Source organism: Gobio gobio (assembly GCF_949357685.1).
Source record: "Gobio gobio genome assembly, chromosome: 4".
NCBI classification, from domain to species: Eukaryota; Metazoa; Chordata; class Actinopteri; order Cypriniformes; family Gobionidae; genus Gobio; species Gobio gobio.
The window spans coordinates 37,544,247-37,564,234 of record NC_137100.1 but is presented as its reverse complement, the minus strand read 5'-3'; the positions used below and the strand labels follow the sequence as shown (position 1 = coordinate 37,564,234).

At 38.1% G+C, this 19,988-nt stretch overlaps 3 protein-coding genes across 4 annotated transcripts; 2 read left to right on the top strand and 1 right to left on the bottom strand.

Moving 5' to 3' along the window:
• Positions 1 to 342: 342 nt before the first annotated feature.
• On the top strand, positions 343 to 5,902 carry ankra2 (ankyrin repeat, family A (RFXANK-like), 2). Its single transcript, XM_079815691.1, has 10 exons — positions 343 to 468; positions 1,054 to 1,433; positions 1,517 to 1,675; positions 1,954 to 2,019; positions 2,798 to 2,895; positions 3,192 to 3,317; positions 3,581 to 3,647; positions 3,753 to 3,833; positions 3,958 to 4,718; positions 4,765 to 5,902. Exons 2-9 carry the CDS (start codon positions 1,181 to 1,183, stop codon positions 4,011 to 4,013), a joined length of 906 nt encoding a protein of 301 aa, XP_079671817.1. The 5' UTR covers positions 343 to 468; positions 1,054 to 1,180; the 3' UTR covers positions 4,014 to 4,718; positions 4,765 to 5,902.
• btf3 (basic transcription factor 3) lies at positions 5,657 to 13,088 on the bottom strand. 2 transcript variants are annotated; one of them, XM_079815692.1, is made up of 6 exons: positions 13,007 to 13,088; positions 12,194 to 12,262; positions 11,973 to 12,086; positions 11,666 to 11,867; positions 7,982 to 8,038; positions 5,657 to 6,030 (listed from the first exon to the last, which is right to left on the bottom strand). In XM_079815692.1, exons 2-6 carry the CDS (start codon positions 12,260 to 12,262, stop codon positions 5,984 to 5,986), a joined length of 489 nt encoding a protein of 162 aa, XP_079671818.1. In that variant the 5' UTR covers positions 13,007 to 13,088; the 3' UTR covers positions 5,657 to 5,983. The 2 variants fall into 2 exon arrangements, with proteins under 2 accessions (XP_079671818.1, XP_079671819.1); XM_079815693.1 differs by having other exon boundaries at positions 12,944 to 13,077.
• A 3,900-nt stretch (positions 13,089 to 16,988) lies between these two features.
• Positions 16,989 to 18,815, top strand: foxd1 (forkhead box D1). Its single transcript, XM_079815690.1, has one exon. It carries the CDS (start codon positions 17,270 to 17,272, stop codon positions 18,308 to 18,310), a length of 1,041 nt encoding a protein of 346 aa, XP_079671816.1. The 5' UTR covers positions 16,989 to 17,269; the 3' UTR covers positions 18,311 to 18,815.
• Positions 18,816 to 19,988: the final 1,173 nt, after the last annotated feature.

Here is a 19,988-nt window from a genome sequence, read left to right as displayed (position 1 = left end):
TCACAAATGCGAATTTTTGGGTATGAGAATTTAAGGTGTGATAAAGAAAAAAAAATGTTAATAGCCTACATATTTAGAATTTTTTTCTGAGAGACATGCTTCTCCTGTGAGCTCAAACGGGGATAAGTTTATGATATTTTCTGACTTGACAAACTGACAGAGTTACAACTGACAACATGTCGGTCTCATTTATGGGTGAAATTAAATATAAATATTTGTGAAAAATATTGTAAAGCGATAGTTGAGGAAAAATACGGTTGAAAGTTGAAAAAAGACGGTTACCGTGGCAAGGGTACAAAGTAATTACAATGTATTATTCTCTGCATTTAAACCTTAAACATCCACATGTAGATGAACCAGATGAACACACACACTTGACTCCACCCTCTCTGCGTTCGAAAAAACTTTATTTACAATCAACCTCAAGAACAACCCTTCATTTCAAAACATACGATATTAATATACTCGGTAGGTACTTACGATTACATTTTGTTACATTAGTGATAATAAATGTTCCATAGACGTGTACAGTTGTTGTATTTAATGGTGAAATAATACGATAGTGGCATTAGCCCGTTAATCCTGCATTAGAAATCAATATGCTGCACAACGAGCTAACCCGGTGTGCTTCCTTGTATTCCGTCTGTTTTTTAGCCGATGAAATGCACATGCTGGAATTAAGAAGTTTTTGTACAGTAAAGGTTTCACTTCCTCTTTATAATATGTAAAATTGGTTAGCTTGTTGGCTAACCTTGTTTTGTTCACTCTGACATTTAGCACGTTCATCTGTCGGGCATGTATTATGTATTTTTGGCCAGGATTAAAGGACTTTTCCACAATGAAATCTGTTATTACAATACCATCATAATAACCTTGATGTTTCATCAACATTTTGTTTATTGTATTGCTGTTATGGTTGTGAGGTTATAAACTCAAACTGAGACACAAATGTCACCAACACGGTAGCCTTTCAAGTCATGTTTACAATGTAGCCATATACAGTTGATCGTTCACATATTTCTATTAATGCAAATCTCTCTCTAATTATCCCAGGTACAAAAACTTTAATCTGCATGGAAGCAAAACACCATCCCCTTACCATAAGGGTTTGATTCTATTTATGGAAAAAGCTCAAGATCAGTTGTAGCTTCTGTGGAATATAACAGATCCTGCGCGGACAATGGCATCAGAGGAGATGGAAGGTTTGTGCCCATTACCAGAGGTGACGGGCATCAAGGTAGAGCCATCAGTCGGCATTGGCTCAGTGGAGGATGCCAACTCACAGAACGCCATGGGCATAAAGTTTATATTACCCAATCGCTTTGACATGAACGTATGCTCACGCTTTGTGAAGTCGCTGAACGAGGAAGAGAGTAAAAACATCCAGGACCAGGTGAACTCTGATCTGGAGGTGGCCTCTGTGTTATTTAAAGGTAAAGGAATGGAAAACAATTACCACCTTTCTGGTGAATATAGTTGTCAGGAACATGTCTTGTTTCCGTTTCTCTCTCTACAGCGGAGTGTAATATCCAAACATCTCCCTCACCTGGTATTCAGGTTAGGCATGTGTACACGCCATCGACCACCAAACACTTCTCTCCGATAAAGCAGTCCACCACACTCACAAACAAACACCGTGGGAACGAGGTCTCATCCACACCGCTGCTTGTTCACTGTAAGTCTTCTCATTTCTCATTCTCAGTTCATTTGGTAAAACTGTCCACTGATATTTGTCAATCTACTCCAGTGGTGTCCAGTCCTGCTTCAGGAGGGCCACTGCCCTGCAGAGTTTAATTAAATACCCCTGAACCGAGGCAATCATCTTCCAGGCAGGTATATTGGGACAAGTTGGAGCTAAACTCTGCAGGACGTTGGCTCTCCAGGACCGGGATTGGACAACCCTGACCTACTCGACTATAACTTAATCTCTCCACCTTTTTTTCTCTTTGCTAGCACTGTCTATACATCAGTTGGCGGCACAAGGAGAGATGGTGTTCCTAGCAAGTCGAATAGAACAAGGCAAGTTTGTCAAATTGATGTGATCGTAAATATGGTCTTAAATACGCCACTGCTCAAAAATTTGGAGTTGTAAATGTTTTTGAAAGTTTATTATGCTCACCAAGACTGCGTTTATTTGATCAAAAATATAGGAAAGCTGTAATATTGTGACGTTATTACAATAAAAAAGAATTGCTTTTATTTTAATATATATTTTTAAAGGAGAACTGAATTTTTGTATATGCCCCCATAGCTGCCGTGTTAGCTGAGTGAAGCTCTGGGCATTAACTGTAACAGCTCCGTGTTGCAAGCACCAATCCGGTTCGTTTTTTTTTTTCTATAGACAGTACTCACAAAGGTATAACGATCAAGATTAACTTAAAAAATCACCGGAGTTCTCCTTTAAATGTAATTTATTCATGTGATGGCAAAGCTGCAATTTTAGCAGCCGTTAATCCAGTCTTCAGTGTTACATGATCCTTCAGAAATCAGTCTAATATGCTGAAACATTTCTTATTATTATGTTGAAAACAGTTGTTCTGCTTGATAGTTTTGTGGAAACTGATTATTTTATCCAGGAATCTTTCGATGAATAATAAGTTCAAAAGAACAGCATTTATTTGGAATAAAAAAAAATACAACATTATAAATGTCTTTACTGTCACTTTTGTTCAATTCGATGTGTCCTTGATGAATAAAAGTTTTTTTATACTGATCCCAAACTTTTGAAAAGTACTGTAATCGTTAGCTCTTAGGTCAATTGTCTAAAATTGTGATACATTTTTTCTCTTTAAATTAGAGTCTGTGATAAACCTGCAGGATGAGGAAGGATTCACTCCACTGATGTGGGCAGCAGCTCATGGACAGATTGCTGTGGTGGAGTTCCTGTTACAGAGTGTGAGTGCAACATACTGTACAATTTCACTAGTTCTCAAACAGTCCAAATGTACCTGCACAAAGCAATCAGTTTGCATTTCTATTCATGTCTCTGGCAAATGCTCGGCTGGAGCAGGCTGCCACTTTTGCTTTGTGGGCTCACTGTTCAGGAAACTTATTAGTTATTCTTTATTCTGCCACCCCTCTCATTCTTTTGAAATTTTAGCTAAAAGACTCAGTAGGTTGGAGCCATCTGGCACACAAAGCAGAAGTCCAATTGAATGGCTCTCTAGATACTCACAGTCCTTTGCTTTCAGGGTGGAGATCCTCATCTCTTGGCCAAAGGGAGAGAGAGTGCACTGTCATTGGCCTGCAGTAAAGGGTACACGGATATTGTCAGAATGCTTATCGACTGTGGAGTTGACGTCAATGAGTATGATTGGGTAAGTGTAAATATACGTTTTTTTAAATGACAATCATGGGTCCGTGACTATAGTACAGTACAATACTATATACCAAATATGCAAGTAGTTTAACAGCAATGCAAATGGATATGATGGGCTTGTTGGGTGGGGATCAAATCATTTTTCCTAGTATTGTTATATGGTGTGAATATACTTCTTGCTATGACTTGAACTGTGAGGTGTAGTAGCCAGAATCAATGGTTAAACAAAAATAATAATAATAATAATATTTGCATTTCCAGAATGGTGGTGCTCCGTTACTCTATGCAGTCCATGGTAATCATGTTCGCTGTGTGGAAATCCTCTTAGGTAAAAAGGCTTCATTTCACTGCAATGCATTCCAGTGTTCAGTTTTTCTTCAAAGGTTTGATTCACTGTAGTGCGTATTGAATATTACTTCTGATCACTGAACAGAGAGTGGATCTGACCCAACCATGGAGTCGGACTCTGGGTTCAACGCTATGGACATGGCTGTGGCGATGGGCCATAGAAATGGTAACTCTAACACGATTACTATCAGTGTTAAATTAATATCACAAAGCTTAGCTTTCTGTTATGAAATATGTCATACTGTCATAACTTGCATGTAATTGTAATACTTCACATTGTTGTTTCCCAGTCCAACAGGTCTTAGAGGCTCATCTTCTGAAGCTTCTGCAAGGTATTAAAGAATAACCATGGCAAGTACAAGAAGAATTGGATGAATATTTGAGTGTTACAAGTGTTCAATATCTGTGAAGTGAATTGTCATTTTTTGAATCCACATGACAACTGCTGACATCAGAAATTGAGTTTTGAATTTACTAATATATTTATGTGTGGGTTTGTTTAGTCAATGTGATGTGTGTTTTAGGTCACTGATCTATTTGCAGTGTGTACTTGAAAAGCTATTTAACTTTCTGTTTAATGCAAAATGAAGCTGTTTCACATTAAACTTGACTGGTATTATGAATGGTTCATAAAATGAAGTAAATCTCAATCGGGTCCTTTAGAATCAATGAAGTGGAAAAGAACATGGTGCAAAATAGATTTACAGCAACAGTTTACAGCAAGAGATGACGTCCATGTACTAATTCAACTGTCACACTTGTTTTGCTGTTGCACCAAGCAAGATTTTGTTCAGGTTTTTATTCTTTGGATTGCCCTCTTTTAATGGCAAATTCTGATCTACAAAACTGTAAATAAACCATTACTTAAAACTAGAGGATGTATCTGATTGATGTCTGAAAAATAACTCTTATTTAAAGTGTTTTATATCTAGAAATTAGGGCTGGGTATTGACACACAATTTCACGATTCGATTCGATTTCCATTCACAAGCTTTCAATTCGATTCCAGATTCAATTCAATACTGATTATTGTGGATATATATCATATACAGTACATGACAAATTTTCTTGAAGAAAAAAAATCTTAACTAATGCAGTCAACTAGTCAGTTGGTACATTACTAATATTAAGGTTAACATTAACTGATTTGATTTAAACAAATTACACTAGGTGTTTTTGATAAAGTTATAATACTAACTTTACAATTACCTACTCCAATTTGCTTTTTGAAATAAACATTTAAATGGTGGCGGATTTAAGCAAGCATGCATTAATATTGAAGAACATTAAAAATGATAATAAATAGCCTATGTAATGTGGTGCATACATTTATCAAAATGCTCATCTCTAGAATTCATTATAGCTGACTAATGAGTTTATGGACACTGAATGGTTTTTCAGAGGTAAATGTGACATGACATTGTTCATGTCTTTCCACGGTTGAAATACTGATGGAGCGATTACGTGATGAAGATTTCAGTGCGCGGTCCTCTATATATTTTAACATACCTTGATGTTCATTCATGTTTATTTGGCACTGTAACTGGTATTAAAGCGGAGGAGATGATCCGTTCACATGCGCTCCAAACTTCTGCTTCTGTTGAGATGAGCTACTGTGATCCGTCACACCACATTAAACAGCGCCAAAACTTGTTTTAGTTTTTTTTTATTCGTAATAAAATGGACGTAACTTGAAATTGAGACTTTGTATTTTATCAAAAGATTGCGATTTATTGGATGGGAGGTGTGGTACAACGTTCCATTAATTCATAATCATAAACTGAAAAAAGGATGACTAATCGATTTTTGGGATTTAAGAATCGATATCGGTTCATAAATATGAGAATCGAGAAATCGATTCTATTTTCACCCAGCCCTTTCTAGAAATGCACTGCATTTCTAACAAGCTTTTGTACTAATCCCTAAAGAATTATAATTGTTTAACAGCATGGAGTAACCTCATCCCCAATTAAACACAACAAAACCGTATTTAATAAGCTTTTTGTCAATAGCAAATGTTTATTTCCAGATGTTGATTCAGACCAGCTCCAAATGAGTGAGCCTCAGTAACAGGGAAGGTGGAGGCAAAGATGCCTCTTGGACCGCACAAGCAAACACACATACTCATAAAACTGTGCATGAACTTGTGTGGTTCAATCAATCTCACACTCTCAGCTTGGACACATGAGGGCCACAGCAGTGCACGAAAAAGGAGATTCAGGGATGCAATATATTTATAAAAGAAAAGGGGGGAAAAAAGTCCCACAAGTCTCAGCTGAGACCAGAGATTTCAAACGCCTTTCCTTCCCCATGATGTTAATTTGCCTCATTCTTTGAAGCCTCATCGAAATTCTCCACAAGATCTGCAAAGAGAGAAAACGTGGATTCAGTAAAACAATATCAGGCCTACATGTAGGCACCTCAAAGGGGATACAAAGACTCAACATTTGTAGGAAATACAGGATTTATGAAGAAACTAAATCAAGGGGCCGTTTACACACCACTGATTTCAACTAAAAACTTTATGCATATTGGCCATTCATATACACGACAACAGCGTTTTGGGGACCTAAAAATACAAACTTTTGAAAATGAGTTTTAAAGTGCACATTTCTGATTACGATACCGTTGTTGTCTCTGTGTAAAATACAAAAACATGAATTTGCTAAAATGGGTGACGTCATGCGCATTCAATGTGTTCAGTCTATAGGCACAGTTTTTCCTTTACAAAGTGACCTCTCCAACTACTGGCCTGACATGCATAACAGCGTTTTTAATCATTTTCATGGATCAGTTTGATCGTTTTAATTATCTGTACGAGGAAAAGCTTTTCCATTTTTAGTACATTGTTGTGTAAACATACCCTAAATCTAATCTTTATGAAACATTGTCCAAGTGTTTATAGACACATGCTGAAAAAGCGATTTCTGTGCTTTTCGCTCACTTGTGTGAGCCCACGTGTGCAAGTGATTTCCATAGAGAACATAAACGAGCACTGGGGGACTGAAAAGTCCACAGCTGTAAAAATGAAACCGCAGAGGATCAAAGCAGGTTGCCTTTTAGGAGATGAAATCTGATAAATGGAAAATCAACTTTTCTGCTCCAGGGTGTCAGAGAGGGAATCACTAACAGAAGGCTGGACTTTGTTTTTAGAGGGGACAGAAAAGGTTGAATCTCAGTAATGGGCACAATGGCACAAGCTGTTAACCCTTTTTGTCATCGCACGGGTGAGCTAATTTTGCAGTGTCGGAGATGTAATCATACTGTACATGTGCAAGACTTGAGTTACTAACTGGAGTTTGCTCAGGAAAGAGAACTGGGGAATTGTAATGGCAACCGTATGTGTTCACCCCTCTCTTTAAAAAGAAAAGCAAACCGAGCTTTCAGTGCTCATAAACAATAGAGGAGATTTTAAACACTTGTATATGTTGACAATGTAACAGCCTAGACAACCTGCCGAAACCCTCCTTTTTTTGGACATTTCCACAACACAAGCAACTACACTGCCCTAACGTAAGCAAGCGTGCAATGCTTACATTACCACACGCACAGAACCCATATGGTAATGATTGTGAAGCTCAAGCTAGGAGGCATTTAAAATTCACAAGGAATAATACAATTTAAGCAAAATAATCTTATGCTTAATGCGTGTTTCAACTTAAGATATGGTCACTGTAAAAAAAACGTTCTAACCGTACATTTCAAGTAATTTTGTACAGTAAAATACTGTTAAATGTACAGTTTTCAGAAGTAAAAAAATGGAAATCAAAATATAATTTACAGTGAAAAACTGTAAACTGGTATTACCAGAATTCCCTGTGACACTTTGAAAAGTATTCTGTTTAAATAATTATGTTTCTTAATAGTTTTTGTTATCAGTTATGTACATTTGAATTTTGTGTTACATCTTCTGTTGTTTAATGAATGCTTTTTGCATTATTTTAGTGTCATGTGTGTTACCATAATGGTGTTTAATTGGTGTGGTTATGTGTGTGATGAACTTCTTTATGGATCTTTCATGTGGCTTCCTCTTTAACCACCTGCATTATTATGGTGGTTGTCAGTATATGTTTGAAAATAGAAAATAGATTTTAGTAGCAGGGTTCGTTGTTGGATATACCGGTTTAAATTCCAATTGTCTTGTTTGTAATTGACAGTTTCATACTATTACATGTACAGGCTGTTCTGTAAATATGTTACTGTATTTTTTTACTGAATTATTCATTCTGACAAACACAAACAGATTTTATTTAATTTTTTTTACGGTGCATGGTTGAAGAAAAAAAAAAAAAAGGTTCAGAGCAACATACTGACCTGGAACTTCGTCATCATCTTCCTCTCCGCCAGCTACCGGTGCCTTTCCATCACCAGCTGAAACAAATGGGAGTCAAACATTCACCATTTTGAACAATACAGTTATTTGTCGATTTGAGCATTTACTGACATCAATAAGCCCTTTTCACATTTCCGGGTTTCTCAGAAGTGGAAGTTGTCATAGTGGTGTTAACTTTTATAGCGGTGAATGAGAGAATATATTACAAAAAATAATTGTGGTGTCCCCATTTGCTCAAATAGCAAAAGAAAAACTCCATAATAGTGATTTCACAACTTTCAAAAAGAGGGGGAAAAGATGTAAATTTTTACTATCACTCCCATAGACGCTGTATTAGAAACGCCCTCACAGCAGCAATAACTTGTTTTTTTTTTTGTAATTTGATGCAAAATGAATTTAATACAAAGTATTAGGGTTATAGAGGTACATAATAAAAAAAGAAAATACAAAAAAAAATTCCTGGATTTACATCCGTACATTTTTACCGTTAAAACGCCTCATTAGTCTGTGAAAAGGGTCTATTACAATACTGTCAAAAGAAACTACAAAATATATTTTTCATAATAGCATGGCTAAACATGCATATATTTTGAGAGAGAGAGATCTTTTAGACCAAGACCAACTGGGCACGACTGCATTCCCAAACAGCAGGCATCTGCCTCAGAAAGCCAGTTAACATGACCGCGTTTATTGTGTTTAGTCTGCACTCTGAGTAGTAATATATTATACCGTATATACAAACATAATATATAGTGGAAATTGTGCTTTATTTACAAATGTTATATGCGATATTCCCATTTTATGCACAAGTTAAATTTGCAACTTTGGATGGAAACATTGCTATTGACAGTCCACGCAACTAATATGACGCTTAAAATCGCTTTATACACTGAGCAGATTTAGTTTATGCTTTTATTCACATTTAAACATTCATCAGTTGTGGTAAACGGAGGCTAAAGCATATTCGCTTGACGCGAGAGAACCAACGAGGTTCATTTTCTTGTGTTATGCAGCACGTTTGAGCTTTAACAAGAACCAATGAGGTTTGTTCTCGCGCATCAAGCAGGTTCTGTTAATTTTCACAGATCAATGTTTATATGCAAATAAAAGCCTTAATTCAATCTGTTGCAATCAAGTATCATTAAAAATTTTGGACTAAACCGCTCAATTCATATTGATTAGTTTTATGATCTCTTTATGAACTTTTTAAAGCGTCAAAGTGGTAGTTGTGTGGCTGTCAATGGAGGGACAGAAAGCTCTCAGATTCCATTAAAATATCTCGAAGATGAAAAAGTCTCACGGGTTTGGAACGACATGAGGGTGAGTAATGCTGCCTTCATGTGCTCTCGGAATTATCGTAAATACGAGTTTCCTAAGTAAAAATTGCACATGAACGCCCTCTGATGTCGTGTTTACCACTGGGAAGTTCGCGAGATGGGCGTGCCATAAACTTTAAATATGGTGGCGGGGAAACTGTGACACGATTTATTAGTTTCTCCCAAAACAGCTGGATTGTCTTGTCATTAGGGATGAAACGTATGGAAATTTCACATCACGATTATAGTGACCTAAATTATCACGGTTATCAATATTATCACGGTTTTGTTCAAATGAGATGAAAGGGTCCAAAAAGAACAGATGCACACACTTAAAACATTTCAACAAGTTTTATATTTGAAAATCAACAAACAACAAATAAATAAAGCAGCTCCATGCACTTTTTTTTAAGCTAGATTCTATTCTGTGGGATTTCCTTCCTTATAATTGCCATCATCAATAGCAACGCATAACTCATAAATAATAATAATTTGGTGTAAATATAATCTCTAATATTATGTCTGTAAATATATTCTCAAGCAATATTCTCATCAGTGTTCAGCAATGATGCATTTAAATCTAGCATATTTTGTGTAAGAGCCCAAACAGTACCCTAGTGAAATAATGCATATTCATATTTTCATTTGATTTGACAGTTTATTTTATTAAATATCAAAAGGTGTGCATCATACCTGACACCTAGATGAACACTTTACAGTCAGTTTTATGACTGTCATTCTCTTCAAATGCTATTGAAGTTTGAAACGTGTATAACGTTACCAATGTTGTATGTAACTTTAGAGACGGTCCCTAAATTCGCGAACCTCGAACGCCAAGCCAGCTTTATGCCAGTCATATCAGATGCGCTGTGGTTCTGCTTTGTTTGGAACTATTTTCACTGCTAAAATAGAACAGACAGTAAACCACGGTATGATGAGTGAATCTCCTGCGTACATCGCACACACATCTCCGCTTTGAGTGCAGATTTCAGCGAGTGAGAGCGCGCTGAAGACATTGCGTTCATAAACTCAATAGAAACACGTGTTATTGGTTATAATGCGCAACGCAATTTGAGAAGACAATAATAAGTTCAACCGCCAAAGTGGCTAGTGGGCAGCCGAAATAACGTTACATCCGCAAATGGCGGTTGTTAATGTCAAACCCTGATTATTATCCCTTAATGTCACCCTAGTCTTGTCTGAATTTGTTAGTTCGCTCCACGTTATTATTTCCCAGACGTAGTTTTGGTATTGAGGTCAAAGTCCACTTGCCTTGGGTTCGCAGATTTGAGGTGTTCCCCTATTACAGTGACTTTCTTCTGGCATGTTCTGCAGACAGGGTGACCATCTTAGATTAAGTTTCCCTCAGGACTTTTGTGAAAGCCAAAATATGACCACACCTCAGATTTGGTCATTTTAGAAATCTGAACAATCTCCCGGCACTGTCACTGCCTTCTGCCATTTCTTCTCATTCAGAAAACGGCGTTGCGCCTGCACCAGACTGATGCTGACTGGACAATATTTACCGCGAGTTTTCAAAGTCGTGATAATCACACGCGGTTTTAATGATAATTCAATTTTAAACGATATTACTAACCCTCACTAAATTTTATTGTGGCTTATCGTGAAATCGGTAATCGTTTCATCCCTACTTGTCATTAATGTAATTTACATATATGAGTAATAATTTGAAGCTTATTGTATTGTTCATACAAAGCAATTTTCTTTAAATAGCCTAAAATTACAGAATTGGTGTCATCTGGTAGCATCGTAAGTGTTTATATGGTTGTTAGTGCATGAAACGCTACATATAATTTTGGTTTTAACAAGATTTTCTCAACAAAAAAAAAAAAGAGGCAAGAATAAACATGATTCCTGTTCAATCCGACAACAAAGCACTTGAATGCAACAAGCTCGTAATCACGACTTCTGAAGTGGGAATTATACAATTTCTGATAGCACGTGAAGGCAGCATAAATGACAACAATTTGTTTACCTTTAAACCAACATCAAAGAACCGATCATGTGTTACTGATTGTGGTAAAATGAAATTTAAAATCTTTGGGGTACTTCTAAGAAACATTTTAGATCAAATGGGTTAGGCTGACAAAAACATTTGGGTATTTCTGCTTGAGACATAAATAACCAACTAAAAGTCTATTTTAAAGTATACTCTCTAGGAACAGCAGTAATGACATACCCTTCCCCCAAAAATGCACTATCACCTGTTAGCAACATACACTACTTTATGGGGTTAGTTAGTGGTTCACCATGCTGCATAAAATGAAAGAAACAATGAAATGTGCCTCTGACTCGTGCAATCTGACCCATTTCGAGAAATGGACACACCTTGTTTGGGAAGGGCCTCTGCAAGTCTGCGCAGACTGGTAAGGCTGTCAGCGCCCAACTGGTTGAGGATAGAGGGCAGCATCTCTGTCAGCTGCTTGGTCTCTGCGTGGCCTGTGATGGTAAAGGTATTGGCTGCCAGTGAGGCCTGCACTTTGGGATTGTTAAAGTGGATCACCGTGCCCTGGTTTGTGAACATGTTGACCTGCAAAGCAACGGCATGGCAACTCAAAGACCAAAGCATGCGTGTACATAGAAAGATATTTCAAATTTCATTCACAAACTTGTATTCAGCTGAGCCAAACCTTACCTCCTCAATACCAGAGATGTTATTTACACCCAATTTCTTCAGGGAAAACTGGAGCTTTTTGTCATCGGCAGTAGCCGTTCTGTGGACCACCTTCTTCTTTCTGCGAGCAGTGCCCTATCAAAACAAAACGGCATCAATATGTGAGGAACAACTCTTATTAATGAAGGTAATAGACATTAACCAGGTTTCAATGTTTGTTTGTCTTTTAAATCAACCCTTACCTTTCCACCGATGCGGACTTGTGCCTGCAACTTGGCTAATTTCTCCTGGTTCATTATCGTTTCTTTCATCTGTAAGACAGAAGGATGTCAATGATATTGTGGAATGAGGTTTCAGCACAGATGTTTTTCAGGGGCGCGGTCTGAATGACACATTCAACGGACAAACTTCTCTTTAGCCTACACAACTTAAAACACAAATGTCCAAATCAAGTCCTTGCTCATTTTCAAACACATTGAACAAGTCGGAAAACGACTGAGGAGCAGCGGCCAGTAAAGAGCACAAGATCGGATCTGGCTGTCAGGCCTGTTGAGCAAGAGCGATCACTTCACTAAAGTAGTAAAAGTCAGGTAGTTGTCACACCTGCAAAACAACACTTCCAGACCGATACTACTCTGCAGCCCTTCGAAGTTTTAAATACAACACTCTGAATAAACAGATGATTTTAGTACACAAAGAAAACCGTTATCCAACTTATTAGACGGAAACAATGACAGAAAAAGTCGTAACAAATAACAATTATATCAGCATTCGGTCTGTACATAAAAGTTTAACACATTAGATAAATCTGCCGCGTGCGGAGACTCGTGGAGTTTGTTTGCAACGCGCTAGTAGCAGTGCTATTATCACGCGCTCTCAGGCCCGGGTCTCTCCCGACAGGGCCGAGTCTCACCCGAACCAATTCAGGCATCTTTCCGCGGGTGATTTGTACAAAACAGCAGCCGCTTTTGGTAAATAAGGTACTTATTTACCTTGAGCCTCGGAACCAGGAGTGGTTGTGCAGGAAATAGAGTATTTTAGATCTCCTCACTGACCTGCACGCTAGCAGCAAACACACGCGGAGAGCAAGATGGAAGCGAGAGAGGAAGACGGAAGTGACGACAGGGCTGAAATGCGACGCGGTGGGCTGGATCCAGAAACCCTGCCTGCCCTTCCTACACCCTGGGCCAAGAATAGAGTTCCGCCAGCATTGTCGGCTCTCTTTTGCGCGACATTGGTGTGATGTTACAAGTTAAAAGTGAGTTAGACAATATTAACCAGAAATTATGAACACACTTGTTATTGAAAGTCCTCATATATAGTGGGCTGCATGTTTAACTTGGTTGAGTTACATGTTGACTTTGCCTCAGATCAATATGCATTTTATAACCATTGACAACATCTCTAAGTTGTAGTATTTAAAATGGTAGGTAGGCTAGGCCACTGCTTAGTAGGAAAACGTTAATTAAAGTAGCCTATAGCTTATGGAATATGTTTTGCCTACACAATTTGTAGGCCTAGAGTGTAGCCTATTCTGATGCAAATAAAAAAAAACAATAAATAATCAAACAAATGTATGGACAGTTTAATAAATAAATGTAGCTATGAACATGTGAATGCTATATCAGAATTAGCCTATAAGTAGACTACATTGCATGAAATTATGAAGTCTGGATTTGCACGTGACAGAAAACCTGCTAGAATCGCTGAGCTGTTTCCAGAAATTAATGCGTGTTCTCCAGAAAATAATAACGGTAAAAGTAACTAACTAAGCATTCCACATCGCAGCGGAATAGCCTATTTCAAAATAAATGATTTTCCACTTTCAGGCGAGTCGAAAGATTAGAACACGCAACAGAAAAAGTCTTTATAAACTCCTAGTGAGCAGCAAACAATTTAAGCACTTTTGAAACGCACACATAGGCCCACACGTAGCTTATAACTTTAAACATGTTTTATGATGTGCATGTAAAATTAACTGTCGAACACGTGCGAATCTCTGCAGATGTTAGGTAGGCTACAATTCTGATTATATTCATGGGACTTCACCCATGAGCAGCCGTGGCAGGGAAGTGCTTTCATGGTAGGCTACCCTGTGGCACGGAAAGCGCCCGCTCACCCCTCCGAGACTGTAGAAACACTTTAGATGTGGTTTAACCACACATACAAGACCTGACCCGGCTCACGGCGCCCCGGTTCTCAAACCTCTATTTCATTCACTCGCACGCGCAGAATAATTAAGCCACAGCCAATAGGAACATCACTGCCAGTTATGATGTCCTGATCTGGATTGTGCTAACAGAGACTTCCCAAATAAATAGGCCTACTATCCAATCAATGATAAAGTGGCTACTAGTATAAAATATAGCCTATTTAAACAACTAGCCTACACTTTTTTTTTTCAAACCCCAGTGAATAAACGGCTATTCACCAGAGCTCGTATCTGTATTGACCTAGTTTTAGGGTTAATATAGGCTATAATGTTCTGTGGAAAGCTTGCTTTGCTGCACAGCACGCTTTCTGACAGATCTTCAAAATGTAATTTTTGTAGCTCCTTTTAAATCGTGTCGAAAATATGCAGCAACGATAAAGCAACTAAGGTTGGTAGTCAACATTTAATTTACTGCCTGTCTCTGATGAAAATCATATTTTTTGAATCAAGCCAATCCAGTCCCACCATCGTTATGGTTTCTAAATAATTTAAGCCGCTTATGATTGCCTTTTGACTTAACGCTTTTCTATAGGCTAATCCTTCCTCGTCATTTTGCAGCACGATTAATGTTTAGCAAACGGTGTGAATTAAATAGCTATGGCGATTATGGTAGCTATAGCATGCATGCTGCAATTTTTTCCCTATACAGGCTACTTTTGTTCGACATCCAAGTAAAAAAATAGGCAAGTAAAAATTGGACCAGCCCTAATTAAAGACTGATTGAAGACGTGTTTTTGTTCGATAATCTTTGATTATGATATTTTTTTTAAATATTGAATACATATTTAATTATAAATATGCAAATATTATTGAGCTATAAAATAAATTAACCTTAAATTCATTTCAATTGATTCCATTAATACAAACTTGCTTGCAAAATAACAGAATTTTTAAACTATTTGTAAAATAATAATCGCGTGGAACCAAAACAGAAATGTATAGGTTTAGTATGTTGATAAACCTGGAAAACAGATACATTATCTGAACTGCCGCGAGATGGCACTCTCACAGCCCTTAATAACTGCTGGCTGAAGTAAATATATGTTAAATACACAAGCCTGACCACATGAGTTACCATAAAACGGCCATCAAACCGGACCAGATGTTTTTGCAATCATACAAAAATACCCCTTATACCCACTGCATCCTCCAGAACCAACATGAAACTGTAATAAAGAAGGAAAAGATCATTCATTTTGAGGAGTTTGAAAAGACCTTTATTTTGTGTCGGGTACGAGTTTCTATGGGTCAGCGTTGTGTGTCTTTTGGACAAGTGTTTTCATCACTCCTAACCACAAGTTGTTTTAGTAGCCAACTTTATATAAAATTGTTCTGTTTTTCTTTCTTTCTTTCTTTCTTTTTCTATTTTCTTTTTAAAATTGACAGAAATTTAAAATATTTTTTAGTTTAGGCCTATAGCCTACATTACTAAAAAAAAATTATGGTTGTTGTTATTACCTTTTATTACAGTATAAAAAAAAACTAAAAACAATGGAGTAAATATATTATGACGTGAAATAGGCTATAGCTACGTTTATTATATTTGATCATGTTTATTCAAACAAATAATTAGCAAACGAATTAAAACAATGGATTAAATCAATTAATTAAACGAAATCAAAACATTACGCCTTTTAAATATTTTAATGCTGTGTTTGTAGGCTAAGTGTTTTTTCAACCACAACAAAAAGGCTTCCCACTTGATAGAGTTTGACTATTCAGCCATCGAGAGTAGCATTCGGCTTTAGGCTCACTGTGTAAAAACAAACGAACGAAAACAAAAAGACAGACACTCTCCTTTAAAGGGAAAAATAACTTAAACACTACAGCTAAATGTAGCCTATTTTAAATAAAAAATATATAAAAAAAAATTTATTTCGCGTGTAGGCTAATAATTAAATTGTAATCCTGATTATATTTAATTATGATGAATTATACTATACTTTTAATTTTGTTTTTTTAAGCAGCATTAACCTTTTCATGAACTTTTTAAATGATTTAGGCCTAATTGTTGTCGCGTAGACTCGGCTCTTATTTCGATTAAGGCCTGTTGTCACGTTGGACGCTGTGTCAAATGATACACCCAGGCTTTTTTCTTTCTTTTTTTCTTAATGTGTACAATTGAGGCTACATTCCAGAAGCGCCCAATATTCTAGTAGCCTATACACACAACTATCTTACTTCTTTAACATTTTAAAAATAGGGGGAGACTCTTGCCCGACCAGATACCAATTGCTAGAATTAATTATGAATATGACAATGCTGCCTCCCGGGATAGGGCATGCGCTTGTGCCCTGCTTTTTCGCGAGCTAGAATGCTCTTTCGTGATCCGCGTGACTGATGCGAGTTAACAGCTGACTTTTTTTCCATTACCAATGGCTCGCGGATGATCTGGTGCACTCCAGTGTCACGCAAACTGCGATGCGTAGTGAGGCAGACATGGAAGGAACCGAGTGAATGTTTTGAAGCATTTCTGAAATAATCTACAATTCCACTATGTCCATGCTCAGCACCTGAACAGACAAAGTAAAAAAAATAATACATAAAAAATCATATGGGTTCATTATGATAAATATAACAATAGCAGGGAGGGTCCTACCATAATAGTTCGCTGAGCTTCTTACATCTTTGAGTTTGAGTCATTATAGGCTATTAAAGATGAGAGTAGCATTTCACCCAGGAAAATCCCACCAAACCAGTGGATTGAGCGGCGATGACCGAGAGAACCTCACCGTTCTTTAGATTATTTTCAAAGACTGATATGTTTGTATCTCTTCAATAGCAGCGGTGACGCTTTGTTGTCATGTGATCAGCGAGCTGGTATAAAGCGCAAGGAAAGGTCCGCCCTCTTTGGAATCCTGGTCTGGCCTTTAGGAGGGTCTCCCCAGACAGAATAAGCGTGTGGATGTGGGGATCTGGGCGACCTCTTGATTCCGTGCCGACAGTAATCCATTAAAAGCCTATGGCACTGGTGACACACTGGCACGTACTCTCTGCATCTGCTCGGCGCGTCTTATGAGTTCCCTCGATTCGAGAGTGCAGGTAACACGCAGGCTCAGCACGCCCAGCGCATTCCGCCGTAGCCCATCAGGGACCCGAGTGAGCCATGACTTTGAGCTCCGAGATGTCGGATGCGTCTGTGCTCTCGGAGGAGACCGACATCGACGTGGTTGGGGAGGGTGATGATGGTGACGGCCACACGCGCTCCTATGTGGACGAGGTGGCTCAGATGCACGACGAGATCCTGCTCAGCGGTTCGCCGTCTTGTGTGGATGCCTCCGCCGCACGGGACCCCTACAAGCCAGCAAGTAAAAACACCCTGGTGAAGCCCCCATACTCCTACATCGCGCTCATCACCATGGCAATCCTCCAGAGTCCCAAGAAGCGCCTGACGCTCAGCGAGATATGTGACTTTATAAGTAACAGATTTCCGTACTACCGGGAAAAGTTCCCAGCTTGGCAGAACTCTATCCGGCACAACCTGTCCTTAAACGACTGCTTCGTAAAGATACCACGGGAGCCCGGGAATCCCGGCAAAGGCAACTACTGGACACTGGACCCAGAGTCCGCCGACATGTTTGATAACGGGAGCTTTCTACGCCGCCGGAAACGCTTTAAGCGCCAGCAGGCACCTGAACTTCTCCGCGAGCACGGAGGCTTTCTACCCGCGGCCGCTGCGTACGGCTACGGACCTTACGGTTGTGGATACGGTCTGCAGCTTCAGTCTTATCATGCACATTCCGCGCTCCTCGCTTTTCAGCAGCACCACCAGCAGCAGCATCCGCCCCCGTCCCGGCATCCTCACACCGGAACTCTCATCCCCGCGCCTTCCCTCATGCCAACCACAACGGAGCTCACCCGTTCCCGCTTCTATCCTCCTCTTAGTCCCGGGCTTTCGTCCCCCTTACAGACAGCGGCTAAGTCCCCGGTTCACCGTTCACCCTTTTCCATAGACAGCATTATCGGGAGCTCTTTAAGCCCTACGCACTCGCATTGTGCCTCACGGACTTCCCCGGTGGTCCCGGTGCTGCCGCCGACACTCGCGTCTCAGCACTCCCCAAACCAACTACCGGGAGTTTTGCACGGACCGACGTCTTTACACGAAACCTACGCAAACCGGATTGTGAGTGGCACTAGCGGCTGTTAATTTTTTTTAAAAACTAAACGTCACATTTTAAAGCGATACACTCCTGTGCTTAAGGTAGGATTATTTTTGTATTGTTTTGTTTCACACAGCTGAATGGTGAACATTAACACGTTCGTGCCTATATTCAAGCTGTGAAATATAAAAATATATATTTATGTTAACATTTTAGTTCAATCTAATTTTCGCCCCCACGAACTTTTCGTTGTCAGTGTGATTGTGGTAATCACTGCATAGGGCGTCTCAGGACAACATTTTTAACAGGCTATAAAATAAATTGTCAGATGTCTACAATGATATATTTTGTGTGAAAACACAGATGTTTTCTAGTTTGGCAAATTGATTTTATTATTTGTACTTTGTAATGAAAACTCACATGGGTGAAAACCGAGCATTTTTATACAACGTGTACTTCTCAGTAGCCTAATAAACAATGTACATTCTTTGGTACTGTATATTCGGAGTGTGCTATTTTTTACACGGTGTTTTTCATTAATAATAAATATTGTTTTGCAAAAAAAGTTGGAGTGGAAATTACCTCATTGATAATAGCTTTAATTGTGCTAATAGGTTATCACTCTTACATCCTGCCTCTGATGTTCATATTGTCTTATTCCTTTTAAGTATCCTGAAAATAAATATAACAATCACAGGATTAAAATGCAAAGCCATGTCTAACAATAAACTTAGAACTAACCTGGAACTTTTACTTTCAAAAGCCATTTAAGGAATATGGTATAAAAAATTTAAAAAAAGGTCAATGACGACAAAATTAACAGCATAATAAAAATAATATTTAGCATATATAATATTGTTGCAACTAATAACAATGTATTAATAAAGAAGTAGCTGTTTTCTCTATTCATGAAGGTCAATGATTGCAGTTTTTGCTGGTGCAGCATTTGATGGCTTCATGCATTGCTTAAGGAAAAACGAGCAAAACCTACACACACAGAGAGAGAGAGAGAGAGAGAGAGAGAGAGAGAGAGAGAGAGAGAGAGAGAGAGAGAGAGAGAGAAGAGAGAGCAAGTTGAACCAATGTAAAGGTTATCTTAGGAGCCGTTTTGTAAATGACAAGCAGCATGAATTACTCACTTACTGTTCCACGATTCATTTTGGAAAAAGATAGAGGCCTGGCTGTCCAGTTCAACTGAGGCCTGTAACAGAATGGCTGTGGTCAAAAAAAAAAATTCAGAATACAAACTGAGAGGTTTCAGTTCTCCAACACTGTAGCCTAGGCTATATAAAACATTTTTGTTGCAACTTTTTCGACGAACTTGCGATGTTCATGTTGCCTATCAAACACTGTACATTTGACATGTGCTTTGAAGGTCAATATATAGAGATGTGCTTGATTAAAAAATGACACGTAATTTTCCTAGATAGAGCACACTTTAAATTCATAATGTGGTTCTAAAATGACAAAATGTAAATAAAATAAATTATATATATATATATATATATATATATATATATATATATATATATATATATATATATATATATAATTTTTTTTAAATGTCATTCAAATACTTGCTGATGTTCTTTACATTAGTTTGAATATTCGTATTAAAGTGTAGGCCTATTAACTATTAACTGAATCGCTATTCGATAAATGAGATCCATTCGAAGTAGACTTAGGGCCTATATTTTTAAGAAGATAATGTGATTTGTATCATCC